The sequence below is a fragment of the Haliaeetus albicilla genome, chromosome 19, assembly GCF_947461875.1.
Source record: "Haliaeetus albicilla chromosome 19, bHalAlb1.1, whole genome shotgun sequence".
NCBI classification, from domain to species: Eukaryota; Metazoa; Chordata; class Aves; order Accipitriformes; family Accipitridae; genus Haliaeetus; species Haliaeetus albicilla.
The window spans coordinates 20,447,944-20,466,478 of NC_091501.1; the positions used below are offsets into that span (position 1 = coordinate 20,447,944).

The 18,535-nt window shown below is 38.2% G+C and overlaps 1 protein-coding gene across 5 annotated transcripts in view; it reads left to right on the forward strand.

Moving 5' to 3' along the window:
- The window catches only part of PRMT8 (protein arginine methyltransferase 8), a 66,081-nt gene extending 47,995 nt beyond the window's left edge, over positions 1 to 18,086 (forward strand). For 4 of the 5 annotated variants that reach the window (XM_069806687.1, XM_069806689.1, XM_069806688.1 and 1 more), the window contains 4 exons: positions 1,967 to 2,082; positions 8,940 to 9,090; positions 14,516 to 14,637; positions 16,465 to 18,086. In XM_069806687.1, the coding sequence (XP_069662788.1) occupies positions 1,967 to 2,082; positions 8,940 to 9,090; positions 14,516 to 14,637; positions 16,465 to 16,548 (473 nt within the window). In that variant the 3' untranslated portion in view covers positions 16,549 to 18,086. The remainder of the gene's footprint in view (positions 1 to 1,966; positions 2,083 to 8,939; positions 9,091 to 14,515; positions 14,638 to 16,464) is intronic. The other variant, XM_069806691.1, reaches the window with a different exon arrangement.
- The last annotated feature ends 449 nt before the right edge of the window (positions 18,087 to 18,535 follow it).

An 18,535-nucleotide genomic window follows, 5' to 3' on the forward strand; every position in this document is an offset into this window, starting at 1 on the left:
CAGATTCAAAAGGACGTATGAGGCATCCATTCTGTAAAGAAATCAAACCCATTTAGGCCTAAAAAAAAATCCATTATGCCTTCTTTCACCTTGCTTTTGAACCCCTTCCTTTCTAGGCCTTAAGCCTTTTTCTTTTCTTACAAACAATATACTTGTTTTCAACTAATTTTTTTTTCATCATTTAAAAAAAAATTTTTGGGGGGTTCTTTTTCTCTTCTAAAATGTTGCTTTCTTTTAAGACACTTTCTTTTCTGATTTGACCTCTGATTTCCCTTCCCCCCTCACTTTTTATACCTCTGTGTCTTCTTCAGTTATTTCCATCTCACTACCTATTTGCACCACCATCTTGTCTCTCTTTTCAGTTTATAAATCCTTGATGGTGTCTCCTTACGTTTCCATGTTTCATCTTTCTTTTTTCTCTCATAAAGTGGACAGGGTCTTGGCTTCATATGAGATGCAGGGCTGAGCATTTCAAAGGGCACTCAGGAACCATCATATTGATTAAGAAATAATGCAATATGAGGTTTCTAAAAAAATCTGACTTCTGATTTCTCAAACTTCATTAATGCCACAGAGTACTACTATAGTCAATTACTCTGATTTCCTGCAAAATGTGAAACATATAATTTTATCTTTTAACTCCTGTGACAGGTCTCTGTCTAATACAGACTGTGGCATCCCATGTAGGCTGAAGTACATCAAATGATGGAGGACCCAACAACTCTGTTAATAAATTGTTCCTTCAGGGTTTCCTAGTTAATCTTTTCTGAGTAACCACGTAAAAACATATGGATTCTATAAGTATAATCTGAAGTTCCCGCATGCTCATGATGCCTGAAACAAAAGTTTTGACCACCAGCTCCCCTGAAATATTGAGCCCAATAAAGAGATGACATATCAAAGAACTGTTCATGTCCAGATTTGTTCCAGTTTAGAAATATGCACATTTTTTGCTCATACTACGTTTTTCAGTCATAGTCCTCTGGGAACACCAGTAGCTCAAATGCTATGCTCATATGCTCTGAAAAAATGGGACATTTCGAACATGCTCACTATTGCTGTTTATCAGTTTACCTTGCTTGTGTTCAAACAATTTTTTAAATGTTCACAGTATTCAGTTTAGACTTTCAGATGGAGCACTGAATGGTCCTTGACTCATATGATTCATAAGACTAAGATTTCACTTTTTTGGAGGTTTTTGTTTTCATTTTGTTAAGCAATCTTAAAAGCAAAGCCAGTGTCCTATTCAATGTTTCAATGTTTCAATGTTTTCATTTTGTTCAAGAAAAAAAAAAGGAAAAAAAAAACCTCAGCGAGATAAGAAGCATTTATCGGCAGAAACAGAGGAACAGTTTAAATATAGAAGATCAGCATGGCTTTTAAATCTTTTAGAAAGTGGACATTTTGCTTTTTTGTCATGATGTACATGCAGATTAAAACTTGGATGTCCCAAATATTGCAACACACCTGTCATTCTACTCCTGTCAGTAATTCACTTGGTGAAACTAAGACTACTTAAATAATTAAAAGAGCATGCAAACTGCTGATTGAATAGCAATCTATAAAAAAAGGAAATATTAACCAGAATGGATAGGAAAGGATAGATTAACCTTAGCAGCTATTCCCAAGTCTCAACCTGACATATTATATGATTTTGGGCAACACTCTCAAATGTCTAAAGCCATGAAAATCATTGACAAATCTCATATATCACAGTTTGGGGAACACCAAAACCAAGGGCCACTTGTTCAGAGATATACATTGAGGGGTTATTTTGCCACAATTGCATTATCTATAAAAAATAGCAATGATGACATAAACAACTGGGGCAGGGAGCAAAGATCTAAAGAGGAGAGCTGAAAGTTAGGGGATGGTAGAAATTCTTTCAAATGAAAGATGCTTTAAGAAACAAAAAAATATTTTTATTATTACTGCTAATCTTTGACACATCCATTTGCATTGACAGGGTGGGAGAATGTGTACGGCTTTGACATGACCTGTATTAGGGATGTTGCCATGAAGGAGCCTTTGGTGGACATAGTAGATCCAAAGCAAGTGGTGACCAATGCCTGTTTAATAAAGGTTTGGTAATTCCAAATATACCTATAATTATGAATGTTTACACCTAACTGTAGGATTCTTTGGAGACCTGCTGCTTATGTTTTTACTATTCTCTTTGTATGCTTCTAACTAGCCGCAGAAGCCATCATCATAGAATGCTATCACACTAAGAAGGAAAGTTGTGCAGTTTTAAATTAGTCAGTACTAGTATGTTGCACATGCCCAATACTGTTACCTGAGCTAAGCATGAACATTGATACCTTGATCACTTATGGAACACTCAAAAGCAAGCTGCTCCATGTGACTCTGTACTCATCTGGCTACTGCTCACTGGAACTTAAGGCTCTTACAAATTATACATGTGATAATATTGATAAATAGAGACATGGTGTATTTAGATATGAATTTTAATTGCCCTACCTTCTTTTAAATAGAGGTTGGAAATTACTGATGGAATGCTGCTGAGGAGAAGGGGTAAATTAATTCTGTTTGCAGTAAAAAAGACAAGCATCAGTTTCTGAATTGGTCAACTCTGATGAAACAGCTCTAATTTACTCCAAAGCATGAGATCAGAATTGGAACCTAATTTATTTGTATAACTTCTTAGTTCTTAGCCTTATCCAGAATGTTACTGTGCTTTTCCAGCCCCAACATCTGCAGCCAGAGGTTAGCTTGTACCCTGTTCTACATATAAGACAGAATGGTCACTACTCCCTGTTCACAAGACCAGGTTAAGAATCCATAGCCTGCAGAAACACATGAAAGCTCTAAAATTCCTTCCATGTGAAGGAATCCTCCTCATGTGGGACTACTCTCATGAATAAGGCTGTCCGCTTCAATAGCAGTGGTAGGATCAGGTCAATGAATCCAAGAGTGTGCTCTTTTATCCCAAAGACTCAGTTCTAATTTTTCCCTTTCACTTTTTGCCAGTAACAAACACAGCATTAAGTATTCCCGTATGCAAAAAGGAAAGACATACCTTTAGTCTGCAGAACCTTTACTGAAAGCAGCAAAAAGGAACAGAAGTAGAAACTTCTGTGTGAGTACTTATGCATGCACAGTCCATCTGCACTGAGCAGAACGCAAGATGGTTGTGTCTGAAAAACAGCCTAGGCCAGAGCAATTTAAAATTGCAATACACACAAAATAAACAGCAATTTAGACTGCATAAAATATGTCTAGAGAGTGAGAGATCAGGTGGCAAAATGGATTGGCTTCTTTGGAACAAAAGGTTATCAAAGCCGCATGCCCTTAAATGAAGTGCAAATCTAATGCTTTCTTTAGAAGGTCTTTGAAAGTAATTGGGTTTAAGAAGACAAAAATTTTCAAACTGTTCCTATTCAGGTTTTATATTTAATTCTACATGGCCTAACATCTTTTGTCCATACACTGAATGGTGCTTTACCACGTAATGGCACCTTGGGAGCAAACGACTCTCTTTTCCAGAATCTATCCCTAATCTCACAAGCTGATCACTAAAATCAAGGAAGTTGTCAATGAAAGGTAGGAAAGAGGGAGGCTTTTGTTCAAGCTAGCAATGCGGAAGCAGGAAAAACTGAGGCTGCATTTCTTTTTTTAATTTAATTTACTTTTGCACATGGTTTATTTATATAAAGTGCATTTCTTTGATCCTGACAATATTTGTAAATTCAGAGAATATTAGCCTAAGAAAACATTTGAGAATAAACAAAGCAATAATGTTTAATTATTCAAATGTTTTATTATAGCATTTCAAGATGGCATAGCTTACTCAGATTCACAGAGGCATTTTTCAGGGGTGTATTAAACCCAAAGCCAGCTAACTTATGGTGCCTACCAGATGTGTCTGGGTTCCTGTACATTAGTCAGTAGATGGACTAGTCACTAGATGCATTCCTAACAGAAAAGTCAGAGCCCTGTGCTTCTGCAGTTATTTCAATTCCTGATTTAGATGCTCTGAATTGTTCTGCAAAATCAGCAAAATAAGACAACAATGCCTGCATGCTATGTAACCATGACACTTATCTAGAATGCTGGAGACTTGAGTAAAATTTCCTCATTTGTACTCTTCAGGAATTGGATGTAACCCAAGTCTTGAACCCTTCAGGGAACTCTAGCCACTAAGGCACAGACGCACTGGGGGGTGCTGCATGCAGGGAATACAGCATCTTCTCTGTTGTGGAAGCAATCTCCCTTTGAATGATCTCTTAAATATATTCCAGGGGCATAGGAATTTTCCTGGCAAGTAGGAGTCTTCTGTTTAAATTCCGAACCAAATCAGCCAGGGAGGATAGTGGAACCAAAACATCTTCAAACCACCAGAGTCAATAACTGACCTCAGGAAAAGCGTACAAGTGTCCTTCTGAGGGCGTACTCCTATGAGTAACATTGCCTGAAAAAATGGAAAAGTTTGTTTCAAACTCAGTGAAACAGTTGTGTTTTCTTCTCTGATCCCTTTGCCCATTAGAGAAATACAAATGGGTTTGGGCTGACCCAAACCTTTTTCTCCATGTTAATTTTGATTTGGTGTCAGCACCAGAGACTACCATAACAATAAATCAATTGTTCACACAGCTGTAGAAAAGCCTGCAATGAGAGAGTGGCAAAAACTCACAGCACCAAGCAAGAATGAAGAACATGCCTCATCCAGTTTATAATAAAAAATACTGTTGGACTTTCCTGAATATCTTCCCCTCTCCAGCCACAGAGAAAGAACAAAAAAAAGAAATAAATCTACTTTTGTGCTCCCATTTGTCCCACACTTTCCAGAAACAGTTTAAAGCTCCTGCAGGTCATGCACCACTTTGAGATTTTACAGTTTAATGCTACTTAAAGCACAAACTGCCTTCCCTGCACAAAAAAAATTGTGCAATGTTCTTGTTTATCAGAGAACACAGCATAATAGCAAAAAACCATTGACCTATATACTCAAATATCCAGTTCTTTGAGGAATTTCCACTGTTTTGGAAATATCATGATTCACCTGTACTGCAAAAAGGTACTGTTGCTCAGAGAGATCCATCCACACAGGTGAGGCACTTGTCTGTGAGCTCCGATGAGTCCCATGTTCTTCTCCCACAGTAATCTTCATCCATGAGATTTAGGAGAAGGCGTTCCTCATGAGACTTTTCTCTTGCTCCACTGCATCTTCAGTGAATTCCCTAATCACATTGCTTTCTCCCAGCTTCTCCTAAAGTAAAGCAAGAGGCACCTATGCCACTCATTTTCCATCTTTCTTCAAACACTGCTCTATTTTTCTCATTTTTCTTCTCTACTCTTTTCTTCACATTTCCCTTCCCTTTCCTAAGTGACTTTCCCTGTCACTCTTACCTTTCCAGCAGTTCTCCCCACAGTCTTTCCTTTCACTTTCAGCATCCTCAGATTTAACTCAACCTTCTCCCTCCCCCCCCAAAAAACCCCAACCCAAACAAACAACACAGTAGTAATTTTCAGGCATTTCCTTCTATGCAAACAGGAAAAGATGGCAGAAGAGGGGTCCTGGCAGGAGGCTGAGGTCTCTGTTATCTAGAAGCCATAGCTACACTTGCTTCCCTGTTATTTTATCTAGTAGAAAACCAACACATGCTGCAATATCTAGTCAAAACAATAGCTCAGATACTCCATTCTTCCTTTCACTGCTCCCCTGAATTTAATGTTGTTTCTTCTCTCCCCACATTAACACTGTAGTTCTCTGCACTCTTTAAAAAAAAGAAAACAGAAAAATCATTTTCTTTTGGAAAAGTGAATGTGTTTTGGGGGCTGTTGCATTTATTGCTCTCCTCAGAACTGCATGCATGTGTGCAAGTGACAATATACGTCATTTTCTCAATGCTTGTCAGAAAAGAGGCTTTGGCCCTTTCTCCTTTCCCTAGCAATTAATTTTATTTCTCAGCCTTCAGATCAATCCTTTTCCTGAAACTGGCAATACTGCTTGGACCAATGCCACCTGTCCTCCAGCTTCTACATATATCAGTTACCTGCTATGATTAGTTCTGCCTTCACCATCATATCCTATGTTGGGGTGACCATTTCCCTCTTTGTCCAAACCAAGACAGCTGGTGCAATGAAAGAGAGGAAAGGGGGGGAAACCCCAACTTCAAATCCAAAACCAACCAACCAACCAAACAAACAAAAAAACCCCACCAAAACCAGACATTCACTGAGGTTTGAATCTTCAACTTATCTCCATGTTCACACAATCCTAGCTGAGTAAACTGACTGGCTGGGAAGAGAATCAGAGAAGAGGTGCAGTGGCACTTTAGAAGCAATCTTAATTATGATTTGCATAAGGAAACAGGTCAGGCAGCAAGTCAGCAATTTCCCATCAGCAAACCTGATTCAGGGCTGTTGCTCTCATTAGTTAGGTTGCCTTCAGCTGGGGTGATACCATTCAAACAAGAAATACAAGCAGCTGGCACACCGCAGCTCAACCTCACTTCATCACCCCTGTGATTTCTAAATGATCTTCTATACATCATTTGCTCAGTCCTAAAGCAATTTGTGCCACAGGACAGCCCAAGAACCATTCTTCATGCAGTGAATGGAAAAACGGGACCTCTATCGGTCTCTGCAACAGGGACATGTAGCATGGGATGTCTAACGTTCTTTCATGCAGTGTCAGCCACAGTCTGGACCTCCTTATTTAGCTGATAATTCTGACACTCCGATTGTTGGTCAGCTTAACGCATTTTTTTTTATTTATTGTATGATTAAGAGCTGTGTTTTGATCAGATCCCTGCTTAACTGTATGCCCATTTTGTTGTTTTGAAATCTGAATGAAATCTGATAAATCATGACTTTGCCACTTATTTTATGCAAAGATAGCATTTGTCCCCTGTGCTGTTAGCTGTAATTAACATTCAGTAAGCAGTGACATTTAATATAAGAATATATAGGAGCCAGAGTGCAATTCAAAGAGGTCATCAAAACAGGATCAGGCCAGTTTCAAAACTATATTTATTAATTAAAAAACCCCACATTTTTCTCAAATCTTGCATAGTAAAAAAAAGCATGTTTCTGTCCTTAAAAAAACGACTGCAAAAGTGGCCACCATTTTATCCAGCACATTTGTTCAATATTTCTGAGCTTTTCCCACTAACTTCTCTAATAAATATATTTCCTACTGCTTTTGATTCCACTTTACCCTGCAGAGCCAACACAGCTCAGAGAGAGGGAGCTAGATCCCTTTCATGTGCCTCGTCTTTGGACTTAGTTCACAATTTCCCTACAGTGATAACCATGAAAAAGCCACCAAAAATTACAGAAATCTGCATCTATCACCCACCAGTCCAGTCTAGCATGTCAAAGCAAATTTTGCAGGCTGCTATGGAAGTCTGCCAGGAGACTTCAGAAATTCTTATTCCTAGTATGCCTTTTTCTTTTTATCTTCTTATGAGGGGAAAAAAAAAAGAACAATATTTTAAGGCCATCCCAGCTTTAAATGACCACTTATAAACATAGGTCACTTATAAACACTAGTGACTCAGGGTGCCATTGCAATGTAGTAGAATAATTTTCATTTTCGTTAAGTTATTCTTGAACAATGTTGCTAATTAGACAGGCTTCTTTAAATCGTCTCACCATAAGTTTTTCAAGTCTCAGAAACACATGGTATGTGGTCCCTGCAAAGACCTCGGTAACTGAAATACGGCTGCATGATTTGATGTCTATTTTTGAAGACTTCCCTTAGATTATAGACTGCAATTGCTAAAAGAGCCCTTTCTTGTGCCCTAAAAGAGGCTAAAAGAGCCCTCTAAGGGACATTCTAGACTCTGCTCTCCGTTTTTTCAGTGTAAGGCTGACGTAATGCTGGTGAGGTCAGTGATATGATTCCTGGCTTATGTTGGTAGAGTGGAGGAAATTTGGATTTCTGCCTACAAAGCTTCTATTCCTCTGTATGCATGAGCAGTTTTGTTGTTCATGCTGACTTTCCAAATAATAGAGAGAAAAATATTTTGGGGGTGTCTGGCTCTTGCGAAATACACCCTGACAAGGACAATAAGGACAGTGAAGCCCAATACACTTAGGAGGATATCAGAAAGTGCACTGATAGGAAACATTTCCCATAGCATTAGAATACAATTAATAGTATTTATTTCAGACTTCACATCCTCCTTATCATGACTACAAGTTTTGGAAACAACCCAGATAAAAGCGATGCCTAGCTGGGAAAATCAGATCCACCTAAAAAAACTCAGTTTAAGCCTTGAACAGTGAGATTTAAATATTGATGGAAATAAGTAATCTTGGAGACTACATCATTGCTCCCAAGTACTGCAATCAAGCCGTAGTACGATTTACACAATTGGCTTCTGTCTAGTTCAAGAGTAAGATCCCTGTGCTTACTATCTGGAATTGGTTATCTGACACAGGACTAGAAAGCATTATCAGCAAAAAGCAGGTCCTGCCATGCCTCAGATGTTTTGACTGCTTGACACAGTCAAAGCACATTCCCTTCCAGAGGTGCTCAAACAAATCAGAAGTTTATTTTTATTAAAAACTCAACTGTGCCATCTTTCCTCATGCTGACAGTCCCTACTGATTGAAGGTCTTAGCACTGGGACCTATATCTCCATTTCAACATCCATTGTGCCTATATGTGTCAAAGCATGTTTTTACCTTGATTTCCTCCAGCTCCCACAGCCCCTCCCTACCACTCCCAAGGACACACCCTCTCCTGTGAGTGCCCTCTCTTACCGCACTCTGTCAACTTAGATAACGGGATCATTTGCTGATGATTTGATATATTCAGATGTACCATTGATTTCTTACACTGTTAAAGGGCTGCCAGTTGTCTTGTTGCGGATTATTAAATAAAATGCTTAAGTACATCACTTAACACTTACCTTAGAGTCACAGACATCTGCATGTAAATGTCTTTTTCTTTCTCCTCAAAACAGGAAGTAGATATTTATACAGTGAAGACTGAAGAATTGGCATTTACTTCTGCATTCTGCCTCCAAATTCAGCGTAATGATTACATTCATGCCTTGGTCACCTATTTTAATATTGAATTTACAAAGTGCCACAAGAAGATGGGATTTTCTACAGGTAATCTGTATTTCTTTTAATTTCATTTCTATTGCTATCACTATATCAGTGCTACTGGTCAGGTGGTACAGGAAGGTTTACTGTACCACTGGGTTTGAATTTCAGTGATAACAATTGTCACTTTGGAGGAGGTGAGCAAGATGGGGAAAGGACAACTGCTTGTAGGAATTCTGCAAAAAACAGAGGCAGGATTTCACAATGGCTACCAAGCTTAAAGCTCACTGGGAATTATGACCCAGGAGTCTATTCCCATCACCAGTTAGATCTAAATCCTGTGTCGAGTTTCTCAGATTAGACAGGCAATTGTTGGCTGAGTGAGAGATAGCAGCTCTGCATCCTAGTTTCCCCCAGATCTGAAACTCAACAAAAGCTCTTGATTGTCTCAGAGTCTAAAACAAAACCATTGGGTTTTTTTCCAAGATATAACCACACACATACTGCTTATGTAAATTGGCTCTAATACCCAAAAGTAAAACTCTAACTTACCTCGGTGAGCAGATATTTAAAGGAATAACTCCATTCCTGTAAGGCATCATTTACCAGAGTGAATAAACCAGCCAGTGTTGCAAGAAATATAAAAACTTCATGACTGCTTTAATGACAAGAACAACAAATTACACTTGGTGCTGGTTAAAGTTAGCACCATTACATAACTCAAACAGGTGTAAATGGGACCTGATGTAAGTTAAATACGATTAGAAATCTCTTTTTTTTCTCCCTTCACAGGAGCTCTCAACCCTTTACATGAGATTCAAATCTCAAAGTACTTTGTTAGATTACTTATTTATTTTATATATATTTATATATATAGAAGTATAACCATATGGATGATGCTATTTGGTACCTCATATTCTTATGTATTTCAGTAACCGTCTTTCCCTGGTCATTCTATAAATGTGTTATACTATAGTATTTTCCACACCATGATAGGCATCAGTATGTGCTGGGAAACAAAGTGTAACTAGGGAGACATGAACAATCTGTGGGGCACTGCAGTGGTATCCTGAAGTGGTAATATTTCTGAGTTCGTGCTGAACAAAATTATCTACGGTGGAAAACTTTAGGTTTTAGGCATTTGTTTTTTCCACAGAAGGCTGATTTTTTCAGCAGAAGGCAGCCCATTAATCTTTTCTAAAAGGTAAAATAGTCAAACCTCCAGTTCTCTGTAAAAAATAGCTTTGAATGAAGGGTGTAGTTACTGTGTTGTGATGTTAACTGAAACCTACCTTAGTAAAAGAGGTCTACTTATATTGCCAGAACTACCTGAAAGGTCTTTTATATCATTGAGAATGTGGCTTCATCTGCAAAGGAATAATGGAATGTGTTTCTGTTTTATGTGTGCATATGAACATACATGTTTTAAGAAATATCTGTTGAATAGACTAGGATATTTGATTAATGTTTTCCAGTCAAATGTGTCCCATCAGCAAATCTGACCCTCAAACCCAGCCATTCTTGGCTTGACTCTCAGACATCCCAGTGAATAGATATCAAAAGTGGCAAGGAAAAGGACCCATTATGTTATTGCAAGGAGTTGCTTGTCTGCAGAGTACTTGGACTTGCTCCAGTATCAGTATAGAAAAAGGTGGCTGGGGTAAGGACTTTCTTGCCTCTTCTTGCCTCTTGGGTGCATGGAATAAAGAGGGCTCACTCAGGCACTTAGAGAGAAAATGTTCTGCAAGACCACCACAGGTGGGCTCAGCATCCCTTAGCACAAAGGAGTGTGAGAACCTGAGGAAGGAGAAAGATTAAATAGTATTAGGGAAAAGAGGCTACATTTGGACAAAAGCCTAGGGCAAATACCAGGTATGCCAAACTTTCTTACAGAGATGTTTTTGCAGACCCATCTCAACTAGCAAATGTATGTGCAAGGTATTTTGTGCCTACCTGTCATAAAAAAGAGGGGAAGGGAGTCACAATCTCCAATATTTCTGAACCTCTATCAAGAATGGGGTTCATCAGCAGTGCCTGAAAACCTAGCTTCTCTAAACTATCTGTAGCTTCCACAGGCTGCTACTTCAGAGGTTCTGAATACTTAGTCATACACTCCCATTCTAGGATCCTTTCAGCTTTGATGACTTGCTCTTTCTCATTAGTCTTTCTGCAACTAGATCTCTCTTAGCTGCTTGTGGCTGAGCCTCCTTGGAAGCTTGCTTGGAGAGGTTTCCTATGTCTCCAAATTCTGTCTCCTGTCTCTTGGCAAATGCTACCTTTCTCCTATTGAATGCTTTTCTTTGCTTTATTGCCAATTCTTACTTCAGTAGCTAACTTCTCCAGCTGGCTGTATGGCCCACCAAATAAAAAAGGCTGGATGTCATACATGCAAAGGAGGAAGAGCTGCTAGCCAGATATCCATGCAAAATGAAATTCTTAAGAGTTTTCAAGTCCATGCTCAAGTTCTTTGTATGTTTTTGACAAGAGCTTCTTCTACAGCCAAAGGTCACTCTGACCTTCTTTGATGCAAATGAGGCTACAGCCGTATCACCAAGTATAGCAGATCTAGGGACCACTCTAAAGCCTGGGGGAACCAATTGGTTGTGACTCCTTTGCACAGTACTTGGTCCAGGGTTTCCTCTGGGTCCCATGTTGTGCCTCTCTAATTGCACTAAGACGAGGACTATTTATGTGGAGACGTTAATTGTTATTCAAAGTATCTAAAATAATGGGAGATGTGCCTTGCAGCCATTGGAGAAAAAGTTTTTTTATACCATGAAACTGATAGTATGTGAGTTGTGCCTCAAGGAATGCCATCAGCACTACAGAACCTTAAACAAGTCCACAGGACCAGACAGGAGGCATCCAAGTATGCTGAGGGTGCTGATCAATGTCATCATAAGGCTACTCTCTAACATCTTTAAAAGGTCATGGTGATAGGGGAAGGTTCTTGATGATTAGGAAAAGGCAGCTATCACACCCATCTTCAAGAAATGCAATAAGCGGGATCCATGGAACTACAGGCCAGTCAACCTCACCTCAGTTCCTGGGAAGGTTATGACACAAATCCACTTGGAAACTTTTCCAGCTGTATGAAGGACAAGAAAGTGATTGAGAACAGCTAGCATGGCTTTACCAAAGCCAATTATACCTGACTGCCTTCTAGAAAACTAGCTGTGTGGATGAGGGAAGATCAGTGGCTGTTGTATAACCCGACTTTAGCAACGCCTTTTATACAGCCTTGCATAGCATCCTTACAGCTGTATTGGTGGGATACAGACTGGATAAATGAACAATAACATGAGTGAAAAACTGGCTCAAAAATGGCTCAATCAGCAAAATCAAACCAGAAGCCAGTTATTAGTAGCATCCTACAGATGGCCAACAGTGAGGTCAGTATTGTTCCACATCTTTATTAATGAGCTGGATGGTGGGATAGAGTGTACTCTCAGCAAATTTGTTGATGATCCCAAACTGGGAGGAGCATAGACTGGAGAGAAAGGGCTGCTATTTAGAGAGACTTACACAGGTTCAAAATGGGCTGATGAGAACCCTATGAAGTTCAGCAAAGCCAAATGCGAAGTCATGCAGCTGGGACCAAACAACTCCATGCTATTGGTTGGGCCAACTGGGTAGAAATCAGCTTTGTTGGAAAAGACTCTTGGATTCTGGTGAGCAACAAACTGAACATGGGTTAGAAGTATGCTTTTGCAGCAAATCTGGCCAATCATCCTGACTTCTATTAGCATTAGTGTAGACAGGAGGTTGAGGGAAGTGGTTCTCTGCCTCTATTCAGCATATCATGTTAAGATAGGTGCGGAACAAGTTGCTTCATAAAAAGGTCATTTGGCCTTCTGTCACTGAAGGAGTAGACACCGCTGTCTAGAAGACTGGTCTGGATTCTCAGCTAGTGTCTGTTGGGAAAGCTCTACTGAATTGAGTAAAATATCCAAGTTTGTAGGACATGAGGACGTGCCACTTCACTGAATATGTCATTTTTTTAATTATGAAGAAAATAAGTGTGTGATTTGGAGTGGACTTGAAGACCTGTGCCTACATTCCACACACACACTCTGTTCATGGAGCACAAGTTTCCAGATATGTCAGGCTTTGCTAAGGAGAAGATAGCTCTGCATAAAGGCATGTGCACATGTACACGTGTGTACAAGACAGCAGTTATGATTTAAAATATAAGTTCAGTTTAGTTTTGGTCTAACATGTTTTCAGTTAGAAATTCTACAGAGGCATGTCCAAATGGAAAACAGATTCTGGATCTGAACTCCTGCAAGAAGGTCTCTCCATTTAGCAATTGAGATTAACAGTCATTAAAACTGTCTAGACACATAGGCAGAAATTATCTGGTAAAACACTTCTCCTTTGGAAGATATCAGTTTGCCAAAACAGTTTCTGACAAAAGTTTATTTATATCAGTCTTCTGATTCTAGAATTTTGGAAAAAAAGAACTGTTAAAAGTTCCTGTCCTGACAGTTTTAAAAAAGAGCTTCATTATTTTCCCAGTTACAAACAATTTCTAAAGCCAAATATTTTTTTGAAACATTGATGTTGAAATGAAATTAAATCATTGTTTTATTAAACAGTGTTAAGATATAATTAGCGTGATTTGATACAGTGGGCCCATGTCCACATCAAAAAAGTGAGTGGGGAAACAAACAGAAGAAAAATAAATGTATCAGAGGCTTTTTTGGCAGATCAGGAAGTCTCTGAACTTGTGCAGCTATTCTTAGGTTCCTAGATGCTCTTAACTGCAAGAATGTCAGGAACAAGAAATAATGCAACTTCATTAGGTACTGCTCAAAGATTTGACTTTAAATCAGAAAAAAAAACCAAATAAGTAAAATAAAAATCTGAAATAGCAGAAGGATCATCAAAGCGATTCTGCTAAGCAAGACTAGAAACTAATTTAGACCAGTATCCATCTCTGGCAAATTGCCCATAGCATATGCCTTTTAAAAATCCAAAACCAGGTCAAGGTGCAAGTGACCTTTTCCCAGCTGTATCCTCCTGGAAACTATAAAATCTGCTGTTCTGGGATCATGAGTCAAAGGTTTCATCTATATCATTGTGATTAATAGTTTTTGATTAACCTTTCTTTCATAGTTTTGTGTAATTGTTTTTTGAACTAATTTAGACTTCTGACTTTCAAAGCACTTAGTGGTAAAGACTTCCGTAATTTGAATGTGTGTGGGTTGAAAGAAAAGCATCCAAAAAGTGCCTATCGTGCCCAGTAATCCCCTTTGTGGAATCCTTCTTGCTGGGTGTGATTCATATCTGATATATTCCAGTAAAAATCAGAAGACAACCCACTGACAGTCAATAGAATTGTGTTGTTGTAAAGCATGTTTGCTAATATAGTATATAAGTTAAAGCATTCTATGAGAAGAAAGGCTTTTTTCAATTGTTCCCAAGCCTTAATTTGATTTGTAAGACAAAGATGAAATTTCTATAAATAATACCCATATATATTTTTTAGCACCTGATGCCCCCTATACTCACTGGAAGCAAACTGTCTTCTACTTAGAGGACTATTTAACTGTGAGACGAGGAGAAGAAATCTATGGGACTATATCCATGAAACCAAATGCAAAAAATGTGGTGAGTCAGCATCACTGATTCTAAATCCAATTCTATTGATCACAAACTATAATCAACAGTAAATAAAATGCACAGAAGTAAAACAATGAGCATGCTAAAGGCTCTAAATTCATGTTTATTAGTAAGAGCTCTAGTCACAGCTTCACCAAAGCTGGTGACAGCAATGATAATGCAGTGCTAATGTTACAGAACTCAGCCTGCAAACAAGCTAGCATGGGAAGGAAGAAATGATTCAAGTACATTGCCAAGTCAGCTGCCCTCTGCAATCAGCTTGGCTCACATTTTGTGACACAAGTAGGCAAGGGTCTCTTCATACTGTCACTAAAATCAGTGGTAAAAGATCCCTTCTGCCAACACAAGATGATCAAGAGTAAGTACTTCAGTTCCACTCCTATAGCCAGATTTCCCACTCAGTGCCCAAGAACGCTCCTTTAGGAGATTAACAGATTTCTGCTTAACATCTGTATGAACTCACTCATCAAATGTACTTGGACTCACTAATCAAGTGATAAGGTTGTTTAAAAATAGTGGCTTTCCACAGAAAATACAGATATTTTATTTAAGGCTAAAGCTAAAGCACACTATCATGACTGGTGAAAACATCCTCAATTTCTCTGCTATGGGCAGAATCCCTCACCAAGTATGTCAGTTATTCAGTGCTGCTTTTAACTGTAAGGAGGCTGAGACATGGTCTGGTGGAAAACCCATGCCTGTATAGAAGAGCAAGACATGAGAAGTATGGGCTTCCGGGAAAAACAGTGGCACCATTTTCTGCCAAAAACCTTGAGCAGAATCTCTTCATTTTCTATTAAAACATACAGCCATTAAAACAACCTGGTTATAATCCATCTATGCAGTTATTGTAACTGTTGAAATATTGCATTTGTTGAGTGCAGCAAATCTTAACATTTCATTGCATTCATTTCTTGCATTACTTTTCCTTTTTTGTACCACACACAGATTGGGTATGGTTTTCATAGTAGTGTTGATACAGGGAAAGAAATAAACACAAAATAAATTTGGCATTAAAACAAACACATTCACTCCTGAAGCTACTGCTTGCTGTGGAAGTAGAGGAAAATAGTCTGTTTCCCACCTTTTTGTTGTCCTTGGGGGAATGGAACGTTTTCTTTTGGGCTGAATGTATCCATTTTCTTTTGAGGGAAAAATGAAGAAAATATTTCACATTTGTTTGCACAACTGTAAGCACCTGAATGCAGATTCAGGTGCTAAAATTAATGTGTTCTTGACAGTTATCAAAAGACAGAGAGACCACCTTGGTTCAAAAGGATTTGTTAGTGTTTTGTTCTTCTGAAACATGAAGCCTTTCAAAAGCTTGTAGAGACAGCTTCGTTTTGTAGGGCTATGTAGTGCCTCTTTCCAAAAAACCATGTCATTAGAAGGTGAAGAATGACTGAGGGCTTCTCTACAATGGGAGTTTTACTAGATCTGTTCTGGAATAACTCCTAGTGTGAAAGCCCTTTACCCTAGATTAAGAGTATCTCAATGGGGGATACCCTGAAAAAATTGTTATAGAATACATATGCTAGCACAGCATTTCAGAAGCTTCCTAGTTGTAGCTGGGACACTAAATCAGCCTTAAGAAGAATACACAAATATGCCCTAGACTTCAATTGTATGGTGAATGCTATTACACATCCTGTATCCCACTTTTTGGGTGTTAACAACATTTGAAAACAAAAGAAGCTGGAAACCACAGTAGGTATCTCTTGAATCTGCAGGTCTGTTCGACCTGAGCAACGATAACTGAATTCACACACTAAACTTTTGGTCCTACTTACATGTTACATTTAAATCTTTTTACAGCGTGACCTGGATTTCACAGTAGACTTGGATTTTAAAGGACAGCTATGTGAAATGTCAGTATCTAATGACTACAAAATGCGCTAGCAAGAAGCCTTTCAGAGAGATGAAAAGGAGAATTTTATCAAGTCCTGAACTGCTGAACTTCAAGCTAGGAACAACTGTTCACAAGATTATTATATTAAATACTAGAATGTTTACTCTGATGGAAAGTGGTAACCTGATCTTTCTTGCTGATAGTACAGGGGGCTGGGATCCCACTGTGAATGTACAGTATACAGAACTGTAGCTTTTGTCAAACATATAGGAAAAATAAGCAACAGTCTTGAGTGTTCTGGTTAACTTTAGGATGGCAGAAGATGCATATACAAATTGTACTACTTACTGTGAATTTCTGGTTCTTCCAAGCTTTGCATGTTAAAGATGATTAGGGCAGTTTTCTCACTATGAAAGACCACTACAGCACATTACTGTGATAGTATTACTGGACTTATATTCAATATAAATGAATATATATAGTGTACATGAGAAAAAAAGTCATTTCATAATAGGAATTTGTTTTGTGATTATTTAATTCTCATTACGCAGTTATGGCAAGATAATGATGTTACCTCTGGCACTACTCTAGGCAGTGATACATTCCATTAACTGTCCAAAGTTATAGCTTTGGTAAATATTCCATGCAAAGTGTAGATAAGAGCTGGGCATTTACAGAAAGTTCAACAACTATCTTTTTGAATGTCCTCTGGAAAATGTGGACTACTAGTTTTAAAATTCACCTTCATGACTGGATGTCTGTCAGAGCTTTAAAAAACATTAGCTTTTTATCCTTGAAAATATTCTGTGGTGAGTTTTTATAGCTGGATTTTGCATGAGACCTTCTGAAATCAGACACCTAGTATTTAAACGTGACGAATGCAAAATCTCTGAAATGGTGGGTAATTCATGTTTCTTGGCCATGCCTATTTCAGTTCTTTGCAAGATTCTTAATACAAAATAATTTTCAAAAAAATAGGAATTAGTGTTTCCTTTTGGTGATGTTTTAGATAAGTTTTAAATTGCAAATACTATTCTCAAGAGTGCCGTGACTTGCAGGAACAAGCTAATGTCTTTAAAAAAATGTCTATGGCTTCTGATACCACTAAGATGTCTGTAGCTTCCCCAACCCCTTACACCCTTTGTTTTTCTTGCAATATCTCCTGCTTATAGTTAAAATATTAACTGCTTATAATTCTTCATACATATGTATCAAGTCTTTTTACTATATGAATGTTGACCATTTAATCACATGTAATTTGTCAAAAACTGCATCATCAGTCCATTCTACCCATTTTCCCATCTGTCTGGCATTAGGCACTAAATCATGTTCCATCATGTATTGGATGAGATTGACTAGGTTTTTTGCCTAAAAATCTTTTTAATCACCTGCAAATAAAGCATACTTGAAGATGTATTTTGCCAGTATTTGTCAACTTTTCACTTTTTAGAAACTTATTTCTATTGGTTTTCCCTTCACAAAAACTGTACAGTGCCTCCATTTTCTTATGGTCTAAAGATTATGGTCTAGGGATTGTATCACATGGTATCTATGTAGAATGAAATTAAACTGTAATTCAGCAGTAAAAGATACTGTTTGCAGTGTAATTCATCACTGTTGTTTTAAAGTACTTTTCTTTCATTTTCTTGGAATGAGGATGAACAACTTTCCTCACAAAATGACTAGGATTTTATCTGTGAAATAGTGCTGTCATTTTCAAGGGATCAGTTAATAGCTAGATCGGCTACTCTTTCAGTAATGGCCTGGACCAGAAAAATCTCTAGAAGTCCCCTTCCATTAACACTTCTGTGATTCTAGGACTTTAAGGTAAGGGATTCTACCAGATTTTTTTCTCAGCCCCCTCCATTTAGATACAGATACTCAAACAATGTTTTCATCTTCTCCTTTGCCAGTAACCACTGAGCTGACTGTAACTGAAAAGGAAAGACTCTTGCTTTGTTTGTCTAACTTACACTTTGACAGCACTTCAAACCATCCAATTCTCTTACCCACTGCATGACTCTCTAATATCTTTAA